The sequence below is a fragment of the Rattus rattus genome, chromosome 6 (assembly GCF_011064425.1).
Source record: "Rattus rattus isolate New Zealand chromosome 6, Rrattus_CSIRO_v1, whole genome shotgun sequence".
NCBI classification, from domain to species: domain Eukaryota; kingdom Metazoa; phylum Chordata; class Mammalia; order Rodentia; family Muridae; genus Rattus; species Rattus rattus.
The window spans coordinates 104,842,641-104,856,065 of NC_046159.1; the positions used below are offsets into that span (position 1 = coordinate 104,842,641).

The following is a 13,425-nucleotide window of genomic DNA, read 5'->3' on the forward strand; positions in this document are numbered from 1 at the left end:
TAGTAGCTGCTATTAAAAATAGTATGGAGATTCTTTAGAAAACTAAAATATAATGCTAGTAGGTAACTTGATAACAAATCTGGCTAATATGAATGATATACCATTACTGGGAATCAATCCAAAAACCCAAGTATAGACCTGACAAGATAATAGCACTAACATGTTTTATACAACATTTTCCCAAACAGTACACAATCTATATTAAGTATAATTCATAGCATCAGAGGATGTTGGTTATTAAGAGCAGAAGCAAAAGAAATGCAAGTTACTAGATAATAGACATGAGGGGACGATGGTGAGGGGAACACTCATAGGGAAGGGCAGGAGAAGGGGATAGGGGGATGTTGGCCCAGAAATCGGGAAAGGGAATAACAATCGAAATGTAAATAAAAAATACCCAAGTTAATAAAGATTAAAGAAAAAAAAGGAGGAGTAAGTTCTAGAGTTCTATAATACAATATTATACTGTAGAACAGTCATCAACAAGATACATTGTCAATTTAACAGTTCATTGAGGGCAAGTCTCTTTTAAGAGTTCTTAACATCTGAAATTTAACTGTAAACAGCAGTATACTACATGTTAGAGGGAACAAATAAACCCAAACCAAGCAAAACCCTAAGCATCTCTGAGTGAAGAAGCCCCTTCTGTGTGACTTGAATGCTTCGCCATATGGTTCCAGGCAATATGACTCTTGGAATTTTACATGTGAAACCTTTAACGCGATACTGGGCTTGCTATAAAGGGCATGCATAGTAAAATAATACAATACAAAAAACTCTACTTTTACATTGGTAATCACATTGATTTTACTCAAAAGAGATGAAATATATCACAGAAGAACCTGCAGAATGATGCTGTCACTTGACAGCAACTAAGATATTCTTCAGTTGAGAGGATAATTCTGGTATATTCAAACAATGCTTACTATTTAGAGCTAAAAAGTAAATATGCCATTATACCATGAAAGAACACAGGAATTTTCTAAGCAGGTAGTAAGTGACAGAAGGCAGTTTGAAAGCTTATATGCTATACGATTCATGCCAGATGACACTCTGGAAAAGATAAAACTAAGCAGACAATGATAGAGAGCTGTGGTTGCCAGTGGTCAAGGGGGAAAGAATAAACAGAGGCGTGAGTCAATACAGTGAAGATACCCTGCTTCATCATAATGGCAGGACACATGTCAGTATACACAGTATACACATGTTGGTTTGTCCAAATCCCCAGCACCTGGAACTATTTTCTGACCGGAGTATCTGCTAATGTGAACTATGAACACTGGGTAACAACTGTGTGTTAATCAAATTCAGTGAAATATGTATCATCCTGGGCTGTTGATAACAAAGAGGAGAGACTCTGGATGTATAGGAATAGGGATATATTAATGTCTAATTAGTTTTGTGTAGATATAAAATGCTCTAAATGACAAATAGAGACAATGCAAGACAATTTAGTGGGTCCTTTTGCCATAGTAAACACATGACATATGACAGTGCTTATATTGAATAATCAAATGAAGCCTTGATGTATTTGACCAAAATAATGCACTTGTGAAAACTTTCCCTAATATGAGTCAGAATTTTCTGTGTGGAACTGACAGTAACACTCAAGTGTATAATAAAAGTTCAGTAAAACAATGTAACAGATTACTTCAATGACCTTGACTTACCTAGACTCTACATCCAAAGAAATTTCTACTAGAGAAGTGTCTGAATCATCAAAGACTTTTTCGAAGTTCATATGTTTTTCCATTTCTTCTAATTCCTTTAGGCACTGATAATACTAAGAAAAATTATAAATGAATTCATTATAAGAAGAACATTACTTTCTAATTAAATGAATTGAATGTTTAGATGTATTAATAATAATAGAATGGGGTGATTACTACATATACCCAAACCCATTAAACCACTAGGCTATTAAAAGGGAAAATGTGCTGTAGGACAGTAGACAGACTTTTCATGTGACAACCTGAATTTGATACTTATCCAAATTGAGTTGACTTACTTTGCTCCGGTCAGGATCACAGTAGTCCAATAGAGAATCACAAAAATGATATCCCATCAACTCTAAGTCTTTCGTGCTGAAATGTGTGCCTCGCTTATTGCCTAAAACATCAAAAATTGACCCATCTTGGAGAATGAGTTACTAATTTTTCTTCTTACGATAAATCTGAATTGTGAGACACTATAAATAAAACATGGGTATGATTCCACATTCTGTTCTTTTGATTTCCTACTCTGGAGTAGGTCATTTAAGCTTAATGCTTTTGCTCATTTCTTTCTGGGGCAAAGCTTATTCACTGTGTGTGTTGCAAGGCAGAAGAAAAGTAAGTAAGACAGTTTTAGTTATGGTTACCAATTATTAGCAGTGATGATAACTACTCAGAAAAATCCCATGACAATATTTTTTGTTATCACAAATGATGTTACCTCAGTTTTAGGTCACACGAAAAGCTAGGGAATCAATAGGCATAATGATATATGCCTTTAGTTCCAGCGACTCAGAAGACAGAAGGAGATTCAGAAGCCATTTTTGAATTTGAGGTCAGTCTAGTCTACATAGTGAGTTCTGGGACAGCCAGGGCAATGTAGAGAGACTATGTCTCAAAACAAAAACAAAGAACAAATAAAAGCTTAGGTAGAAATTACATATGTGAGTTTCCAGTATTTTCCTTTTTCAAAATGGAAACAGTTCCTTTATGTAGCCTAAGCTGGTCTTGAACTCCAGATCTGCCTGCCTTTGTCTCTTGAATGCTGAAATTATAGGTGGGTACCATCATACAACCTGGATTTGAAACATCTTCTGAGAGGGTTAAAATCATTATAAAACAGAATATTCTGACTTCACTAGTACAAGTTAAGTATGACGAAGATATTTCTTATGAGAAAGCACAAAGCATGGCTTCATTTTTAGTTGCAGGAACTAAAGGCTTCCTATAAAGGTTCAATATAAATTGACAGCCAATGAGGTAAATCAACCAACCAACCAAGGAAATAAACAAGGCAAAATACCCAGTCTATTTCTGCTTTGCAATCAACAAATCAAATAAAAATGTTTAAATCGTATTGCTTTTTCTTGACATCATCAGGAATTCCTATTTTTAAAAATCTGTAAGAATTATCTTAACAACAACAGCAACAACTATTTGTTGTGCATCCCAGAACATTCTTTTATAAACAAGGGGAAATGGTGACATGAGATAACACACAAGAGGAGCTTATCTTGCTCATAGGACTGATCAAATGTACGTGCAAGAACATGCTCACTATTGAACTGTCCATATCATTAGCCTTACAGCAAAGCCTAGCTTTGATGTGCTGTTCTGAAAAAGGTCATTAAGGACATTTACCCAGAGTAGATCCGCAGAAGGTGGCCTCCAGCGTGAAGCTGTTCCTGATGCCCATCTTCCACATCACAACCCTTCCTGTCCCCTCTTTGCTCTTCTGAACGTTAAACTTGCAAGCTGAGAAGGAAAACTGAGAAGCAGTGATTAAAAATGGCATGTGTACTTTTTGGGCAGAGTATAAGAAGGAACAAGTAGGCAGCCTCCTTTCCTTCTTTATCGTACAAGGAACAAGGGTCAGCTTCCTTTCCTCTGGCTTCCTTGTTATATACAGATACATAAGAACTAATATAGGGGGACATGGACTGGGTTCAAGGGAGAGTAGCTGGAAGAGGCTGGATGGAAAAGAGGGGAGAAAGTGATATAATTCTATTCCAAGTAATTGAAGTGGACAAAGAAGAACAAAAGTGAAATGGCATCTCTGCAAAAATTGTAATTTTCAAAGCTGAAGTTGCTATGTTTTATTTCCTGATCAATAAAAATAACTATTTTTATTTTATTGTTTGAGATAGGATTTCCTGTAGCCTAGGGTGGCCTCTAATTCCCTGTATGGTGCAGACTCTACTCCCATGCTGGGAAATACTCATTTTAAGGATTATGCATTTATATAGTTCAAGACACAGAAATTGTGACCCCAATAATAAATACACCTTTTCACACAGGACATGTCCCAGATAAGCACATTAAGCTTTGTCACAGTTAGTTCAGGACGTTACACTTTCAGGAACACTCCTTGTTTTGTTGCTCACCTTCCTTTTGCTTTTTTGAGACAGTGTCTTGTTATATAGCCCACGACAGCCTCATACTCACGGCAGTCATCCCTGTGATACTACAGATGTGTGCCGCTGCACACAGAATCCTGCATGTTTAGTACGCTCTAGAGATTCTGCCTGCCTCAGCGTGAAGACTCATAGGTAGATTCCAGAAATAGAATGAGGAGTCTTGGCTTCCTCATGAAAGACCTTGTGGAGAGTCTTGAAATACTGTTTATAAAGAGATCAGTGTTGTTTTGGTTCCTTTTACTAAGACAAGTGTCTACCAAGAGATTGAGGGGTTTACTTTTTAACGCGAGGTTTATTTGTGTCCATTCCATGAATTATAATGAGTGTAGTGCTTCCCTTAATCACTAGTGTCACCACCACAATTGGACACAGAGAAGCTCTCTCCCTACTCCCCGCCCAGTCTCTTTAACTCTACGCATGCTATCCCTTGCTGCCACCCTCTTCTGCTATCACACTTCTTTGTCACTATGTTTTTGTGTTTCCATGACTACCTTCTATAGGATTGTGTTTGCAACCTTTTAAGGCTGGCTTCTTCATTTTAGTATAATGCCTTGGAGATTTACCCAAGTTGTTGCATGTAGAAATATTCATTCTCTTTTATTGCTGAGGGAATTCCATTCTGTGCCTGTACTATATAAAGCTCATTTTGGATTTTTTTATTTTTAGAAATTAAAGGAGTTTCTGAAAATAATTATATGTATAGGTTTATCTATGGATGTAAGTTTTCAATTTTTTCCTTTATGGTTCATTCTTAGGCATGAGACTACTTGATCACATTATAACTGCACATTTAATTCTGTAATCAAACTATTGTCTAAAATGCTGTATCAATTAGTGTTCCTATGAACAATGTGTGTGAGTGTCTGCTGCTCCACATTCTTAGCATTGGGCATAGGTGACAATTTTTTAAGGTAGTTGTACCTCCTCTTCGTGGCTTTTATTTGTAGCTTCCTGATGGCTAATGAAGTTCAGTGCCTTTTTCATATGTTTGTCTAGCAGAATATATTAATTTTATGAAGTACTGTGGTAGTTTCAATGAAAACAGGAATCATAGATTCCTAGGGAGTAGTGTTGTTGGAGGTGTGGCCTTGTTAGAGGAAGTGTGTCACAGGGGATGGGCTTTGAGATTTCAGAAGTTCACACCAGACCAAGTGTCACTCTCTCTTCTTGCTGCCTGCTCATCTAGATAGAGCACCCTCAGCTCCTTCTCCAACAGAATGTGTGCTTGCACACTGCCATGCTTCCCCCATGACAGTAATGGACTAAAGCCAGTCTCCACTAAACGTTGCTGTGGTTATGTTGCTGCTTTACAGCCACAGAGACCCTAAAACAAGTGTATGTCTAACATCACTGCCATTACTCTGAGATCTGTGTCAGATATGAGAGTGTACATATTTTCCACCTACAGTATCTTTACACTTACCAAGACACTTTATAGGACAAAATTAACTATTTTGAAGAAGTCTAATTTATCAACTCATTATGATTCAACGGATCATGCATTTGGTATTATGTGTATATGTGTATTTTGCTATATCAAAGCCTGACAGATCAACTTTAAGAAGAAAGGGTTTATTTTGGCTCCCAGATGAGTGTCTGTCCATGGAGGTGGGAAGGCACGGCAGCAGAAATTTGTGCAGCTGTTTGTTGCCTCCACAGTCGGGAAGCAGAGAAAAGCAATGCCTGTGCTCAACTCTCTTGCTTTTTATTTAGTACAGGTTCCCAGCCCATGGGTACTGCCTGTATTTTGTCTGGGTCCTCTTACTCCAATTAAACTATTCTAGTTACATTTTCATAGACATACCCAGAGGCTTGTCTCTCAGTCACTTTAGATCCTGTCAAGTTGGCAATAAATAGGAACTATCATAATGTTCAGGAACTCTTTAGCCATCTTCATGTGACAAAAGTGACATATCACTTAGGATGCGAGGCTTCGGTGGAGGATGCTTTATACGGCATCCGATTGTTCCAGTATTCTTTACTGACAGGTCCCTGCCAGCTTTCACAAGTGCCTGGACAGAAGCTGCATGGACATGGCTCTGTGACTGGCCTTGCTGTCAGCATCTAACTAAGCTCTTCCCAGCCCCACCATCTCAATCCTGACTGTATTATGGTACCTGAAAAACAGATGGAGAGGTTTCTTTAACCTTTTTCCAAAATCGATTTGATAGGCCCAATTTCTTTGCATTACTTAGAACAGACACAGATTTATTTATATCTGTAGGGAATTATGTTTTGTTCTTGGAATTGTTAATTCTACATACTGAGAATTATTGCCCCACTCCATAAATACAGTATATCTCTCCATTAATATGGGTCTTTGTCAGCATTCTTAAGGTTTTAGCATAAAAATTTATACATTTTGTTAGACTTAAAATGATTATTATGAATTATGACAAAATATTATTGTCTTAAATTTTAGTTTACAGTTATTTATTTAGACTATTTAAAAATTTGGGCTGACCTTTTACCCTACAACGTACTAAAATCCCTTACTTACTCTAAAAGTTTATGTAGCCTGAATTTCCTCTGGGCAAACATGCCTTCGTTACTTCTCTGCAGTGAGTCTGCCTCCTTACCTTTCCTTTCCAACTTACAGGAAGGATGTGTGGAAAGAGTAAGGAGAGGGCTGAGACTGTAGCTCGGGGGACTTGCTCTCTGCCCATGTATAAGACTGCACTTGCCACACATGCATGAGTCCCTAAGATCAGTTCCTAGTCCTGCCTCAATAAAGAAAGGGGTAAGAAAAGGTATCCTTGTTTCATCTCATGAAGAAAACATCTTTTAAAAAGTCTTTTAAAAAGTTCAGTATGATGATAAGTATAGAATTTCTGCATATGCTTTTTATTACACTAGAAAATATTTAATAAAATATTTATTTTAATTCTTTGAAGTTTTCTTTACTCTTCCCTTCTAATTCCTCCAAGACCCTTCTCATCTCTTCTCCCTCTCAACCTCATGTCCTCTTCTTATATATTTTTTATGTATTTCAAATAAAATTTTATTCATTCTTTGATAATTTCATATATTTTGATAATTTTTATTTCCCTCCCCAATTCCTCCTATATCCTTTCCCTCCTCTATACCCACCGAAGTTCATATTCTCTTACTCTCTCTCTCTTCATAACATCATCATTGTCATTGTCATTGTCATCATCATCATCATCAACAACAAAAGCACAATAGCAACAACCACCACGACACAACACAACACAACACAACACAACACATGGAATTCAGCTTGTTATGGTCTACTACTCCTGGGTGTGGGGTCTGCCCTGGAGTGTGGTCCATACACTAGGCATTGATCTATTGAAGAAAACCGATGTCACTCTTTCAGCAGCTGCTGATTACCAATAGGTCCTTAGTTAGGTGTGGGGCTTCATGCCTACTCTCCTGCTCCGTGTTGGGATTTTGTCTTTGTGTTGTCTCAGTCTCTGTGAGTTAATATGTACATCTTCCCTGTTGTATCTGGACAGTGCTGGTTCCTGGAAGTCACCTACTACCTTTTACACTCTTTCTGTCCTTCTTCTACATAGATTTTTTAGCATTGAGAGTATGATACAGACATGCCATTAAAGAACGAGTATTACAAAGTCTCTCAATCTCTGCATATTGTCCAGTTGTGGGTTTCTGTGCTATTTAGCATCTAATGGAAGAAGCTTCTCTGATAAGGATTGAACAGTATAAGGATCTATGAGTGTAGCAATATGTTATCAGGAGTAGTTGTACTGTATGACCACTCAGCAGGATAATAGCAAGCGTCCTCCTAGGGCCCATGTCCTTGTCAGCAATAGGTCCTCTCTAGCACATACTACCACATGATAGTGGATGCAACACAACCACTTGTGGGTCTCAGTTGTCAAACTCAGGTCATTAAGCTTGGCAACAGGTGCCTTTTCCTGCTGAGGCGTCCTTCTAGATAGCCCAGTAATTGTAAATATGCATGACATTCTGTGTCTCTCTTTAGCAAACCAATGTAACTGCTGAGAATATGGCATACGTCTCTCAAGTTTATTACTTAAAATATATGTAACAATCTTTTAATGTTTTTATAACAACTCATGAAAAAGTTTTGTTAAGTTACAAAAATCCAAGGGTTCTTGAGTAGATCCCACTATGATATCCTTTTATTGTGCTTGTCTGCTGAATCTTCATGAATTAATCTTGAATTAGTAATTTTTGTAATCTTTCTCTTTCTGGTCAGTTTTGGTAAAGTGTTATCAGTCTTAATTGACTTCTCCAGTATACTCTTTGTTTTATTGATCTATCCAGTATTTCTGTTTCCAACGTTGCCGTGGTAACATGTGCCAGAGAGGACCTGGTGCTAAAAAGAACATGGGTCACAGGAGCAAATTTACTATTATTCTGCTATTACTTTTTGTCTGCTTCATTTTGCTTGTTTTCCATTTAGTTTGTTTTCTGGTTTCTTATGTAGAAACCTAGATATTGACTTAGAATGTTTTATTCTAAGTCTTTATTATCACAAATTTTATTCTGAGCACTACATTCGATGAATTTCAGAAGATTTTATATGTAACATATTTCTAATCTTCCTTGAAATGTTCTCTTTGGCCTCTTTAGAATGTGGCTTAATTTCCAAGAGTTTGGACATTTTCTTGTTTCATTGATTTCCAGTCTATTTCCCATGTGGTCAGAGAATAAACTTCATGATTTGAATTCTTTTTAATTTGTTAAGATTTATTTTAAGGCAGTATCTAGTCTGTATTGATAACCATTCTATGGTCATTTACATATATATGTTGGGGATTTGATTTGTGCTTATGGGAATTCGCACATCCACTGCAGGTCCCTGCCAACAGTTGGTTTTTTGCCTGGTCAAAAAAGAACCAGCGGCCAATGGCTGGGCAGGAGGACAGAGGCAGGACTTTTAGGATCCCCCAGCAAGAAAACAGGAGAGGGAAAACAGGGGGCCTGCCAGTGTAGGACAGACCATACTGTGAAGGAGCAGAGGGTGAACAGCTGAAATGTAGGTGCAAAGGGAAAGCGGTCCCATGGGAGACTGCCCAGAAGGAAACAAAGCAACAGAGATAAAATATCGATTTAGAAAGTGTTAACTCAGGAGTCCCAGAGGGGCGTGTGTGCCAGCCTCGGGGAGGTTTGGAAGTGCCCAGCAATTGAACTAGTTAAGGCCAGATGCAACAGAAAGGCTGCATGTGTATGTCCGTTATTCATGATTCCAGAGCTCTTGGGTGGGTGTAGAGCCACACATACACCTGCTGGGAGCAAAGAGCAACCCTTTAAATACTTACCGCAACATCTATCATGTATCCTGCTCTTCAGCAGAGCTGTTCCATAACTGTCAATCAAATCTAGTTGGTGTTGGTCAGTTCTTACATACCTCACCTGTTTCTATCTACCTGTGCTTACTTCCTGAGAAAAGCATTTCAAATCTCTAACTTTGCCTGCAGATTTGCAAAAATGTTGTAATGAGAGATGTTTCAGACAGAACATAGAATTGGAAGTATCTATATTTTAAGCAAGCACTGTAGTAGACGGAACATCTTATTAAATGTAGACTGGTTGGTTATGGTGTCCAAGAAACTGGTCCATTTCATGTAAGGCACAACTAATTAGAGATTGAAAACTTTAATTAACTTGTCAATAAACAATATCTTAATGAAATAGGGTCATTTTATAGGAGTAATGCATTATACCTATGGGTTTGCTTTCTCTGATCTTCCCTAATGGGTAAGTATTCTTGGAGCAACAAACCTGTTCCTTCTATAAATAGCTATTCCTGTCAGGACATCCTTTCTTTTTGGTGTGTTTTGGCCCCAATAATCCTCAGAAAACTTTAAGCATTTCCCAATAAGTCCTTATAATTAAAATGCTTGGTTAAGAACTTGGTTAAGTCTCCAGGGCTTTTGTTTGCTACGTTAATTTTTTTCTAAAAAAAAGTAAAATTATTTTTAATAATTTGGTAATTGAGCAGCTCCAACAGTTTCAGTGTTTGCAAAAATAAATATACAGTATTCTCTTCTAATTCTACTTTGTATGTAGTTTTGAATATTGGTCATTAGATTTTTCTTTGAAAAGTTTTGATAAATTATTGTACATTTTGTAAGATCATGAACTTTAGTCTTTTTAACTTATACATTAAAAAGATCTTTTAAAAATAATAGGTTTTAAAATTGATAACACAAATGATGAATAGAGGAAACCTCCGATGGTAAACAGTGCTGGTCTTGGAATGACGAAGCTTTGTGTGTGTGTGTGTGTGTGTGTTTGTTAGCTTAAATGTTTTCAAGTTATTTGAACATTAAACAACTCCTAATAGTTTTTTTTTTCATGGTCGACTGTAAAAATCAAGAACTAAATTAAAAAAAAAAAAGCATGTTAGCAACTAGGATGGCCTACTTGACTTTCCTACGTGACTCTTAAAGGTACTTACTATATTTGGGCAATTTTTGCTCAGCATGAGTGGAAAGATTCGTTGCTGTAAGTACAATCCTTTCGTTTTAGATCTGCTGCTACCATCACAACCATACATGAAGATGTTCTGTTTCCTACTATGGCCATGAAGATCACAATATAAAATAACCTCTCGTTTCTCCATTAACCTATGTAGAAGAAAAGGAATAAATCACCAAATTTTACCTCTGAATTTTCTCCTATAGGTACGACTATAGATTTACAAATATAATATCCAATAAATAAATATACTATAGCTTTTACTATTTATGGTCTAGTTTCCATAAGGACACATTTCTCCCACTCCCCAGACTCCTAGCAGACCCTCTGCTTTGTACTGTGGTTTTCTGTTGTACTTGAAACACAAATCACCTTCCTCTGCCCATAACCTTAACATATATTCTTTTTGACGAGGGTCTCCTCCCTTGTTGTTTAGTGTTCTCAGCCTTCAGAGCAAGCTGTGTCTCACCCCACCCACCCGGCCAGCACAGGGTGAAACTGAGGTGGCTCTGGAACTCAGCAGTGGCTTCCCTGTACCATTTCTGTGTCGCTTGTCTAGGGAGTTTTCAGAAGTTTGATATTTAAGCTTGTTAAAGATGGGAAATGTTCAGAAATCATCTACAACAGTGCTACACACACAAGCACCTAAATATTGGTTGAAAATTGAGTATCTCAGAACTTGGTACTGGAAACAATGACAGTTAAGCCCTGTGATGCCATTCTGAGAAAAATGGTACTAAAATTTAAACTGAATTTTCTAGTGAAATTCTTTTAAATATTGAAAAGAAATTATGTTTTCCTTAAGAGGACATGATTTATCTGTATGATTCAGTGCTCACTTATTTTAAATTAAAAATCAAGCCTTTCAAGCTGATGAAGAGGACTGTGAGAAGAGACTAAAAGTGGTGCAAGGCAGTAGTATTATGAACACTTTGTTGCTTTTGTCCTATTTTCGGCTTTCTATGGCATTTCTATAGCACAATCAAAATTGCATATGTTACTTGTTATATCTAGAATGTTATCTACTAAAATGCTAACAATGGTATTACAAATAGATATTTATAAGGAATCAAAATTACTTTTGTTAAAAGCCATGGTTGTGAAATTTGATGTGCATTAACTTACTGATTTTATTTGATAAAATCCATTTAACATAAAGTCAGCTTATAAAGCATTACTATCAAGTTTAATCCTTAACTATGAACCATGCCATATATTTTTAAATACAATATTCAGAAGTTTGGTGATATTTAAGTTTTCTATAAGAGCATCATTAGAGATTCATACATCTATAGAGTTAATTCCAAAAGAAATATTACTTCTAAAGTAAAGAAGAACATTAATATTTCTTCCCTAACATTAATTAAAATGATTGGATTTTCTTTTTGTCCAAAGGTAATTAAGTACTATGAGCATTTTGTATAGCATCATCCTAAGCACTTGCTCTTATGTGAACATGCTTAAGTATACTTATACTGTGTATACTTGATACTGTGTATACTTGATACTGTGTATACTTGTGTATTCTTACATCTGATCACCTTCCTACACGTATGTGGCTGCCTTCTTGTTTTCCTTGCCTGTTTTTGATTAGTTTTATTAAAGGTATTTTTATTTCCTGGAATTCTTTCAGAAATAATTGAATTGGCTCCTTCCTTAACCTTTCTACAAAGTAACCTGAGAACTGAGTCATTGAAATTAGCTTCCAAGTTATATTGGCTTGTAATTCATCGTATGTCAGACCAGAACTCTTAATGTCAAAGATCATTAAATGGACTTCATAGATAATGTATTAATCATTCTGTCTTATATATTTCATATAAAAATAATATATTGACACAACAGCTAGAAAAACAGTGCTCTAGTCTACTCTTTTGCAGTTTCTCTTTCTGTTAACATATTGCATAACTCTACTATGCTCTTGGAAACAAAGAAACCAATCCTGGCATATTTCTAACATGAACTAAGCTCCCAATTTTATTTCAATTTCACTAGTTTTTTTCAACAATGTCCTTAATTCTATGCCAGAATACATCCAGAATACCACATTACATGTAGTCAGTTGTTTTTAGTGTTTATATCCCCAGGATAAAAGAGACCACAGGTTTCTTTGTAATTTTAAACATTACTCAAATAACTACAATGATGCCTGTAATCCACATATAAAGGCCATATAAAAGCAGAATTTCAGGCTTTTAAGGGGCTTTGCACTTCTTACTTTTCAAAGCATATAAAAAATTTATCTGAAAGTGAAAGCTGAGGCTAGATTGTCTAAGACAATAACAGTCACACTAGGAACTTCTACCCTTTGTGTGCTTCTGTGAAGAGCTGGGGTTCCTCACTTTTTTAACAAGCACATTGCATTTATAACTGTGAGAAGAAAATTGGGTTACATGACAGCAATCTCTATAATAGAAGTGGTTATTATAACAACTAAATAACTGAATATTTACAATGATTTTCATATCTATATAATTTTATTAACACCTTTCTTTCACATGTGAGAGATCATATGAGTACATTTAGAGCTTTCAATATTCTGATCTTTATCTGTAACTTATGTATAATACTTTTCTCATTTAATCCTCTCATCTTTGAGATAGTAGTTCCACTCCAGAGACTGAAAAACTGAGACTTAAGTTAGCTTTTAAATTACACGAGGGTGTACAGTTAGCAAATGCTACAGCATCAATTCCAATACAATATGTTTAAGTCCCAGGTCCATGGAACGGGTGTTCTGTTTCCAATAGACTTTCTGTTCCTGATCGCTATTACCTGGGTCTATCAAATAATTTATGCTTCAACAAATACTTGAGCACTAAGCTGATCTTACCATTCTAGATTTAGAAAAATTAAAAGTG

At 36.3% G+C, this 13,425-nt stretch overlaps 1 protein-coding gene across 8 annotated transcripts in view; it reads right to left on the bottom strand.

Annotated features, from left to right (window-relative positions):
* The window catches only part of Agbl3 (ATP/GTP binding protein like 3), a 76,523-nt gene that overhangs the window by 44,715 nt on the left and 18,383 nt on the right, over positions 1 to 13,425 (bottom strand). For 6 of the 8 annotated variants that reach the window (XR_004388315.1, XR_004388316.1, XM_032906781.1 and 3 more), the window contains exons 7-10: positions 10,545 to 10,713; positions 3,354 to 3,480; positions 2,009 to 2,109; positions 1,671 to 1,783 (exon numbers count right to left, since the gene is read on the bottom strand). Coding sequence is in view for 6 of the 8 variants with exons in the window: in XM_032906781.1 (XP_032762672.1) it covers positions 1,671 to 1,783; positions 2,009 to 2,109; positions 3,354 to 3,480; positions 10,545 to 10,713 (510 nt within the window). In the remaining 2 variants the exon portion in view is untranslated. The remainder of the gene's footprint in view (positions 1 to 1,670; positions 1,784 to 2,008; positions 2,110 to 3,353; positions 3,481 to 10,544; positions 10,714 to 13,425) is intronic. The other 2 variants (XM_032906778.1, XM_032906777.1) reach the window with 1 other exon arrangement.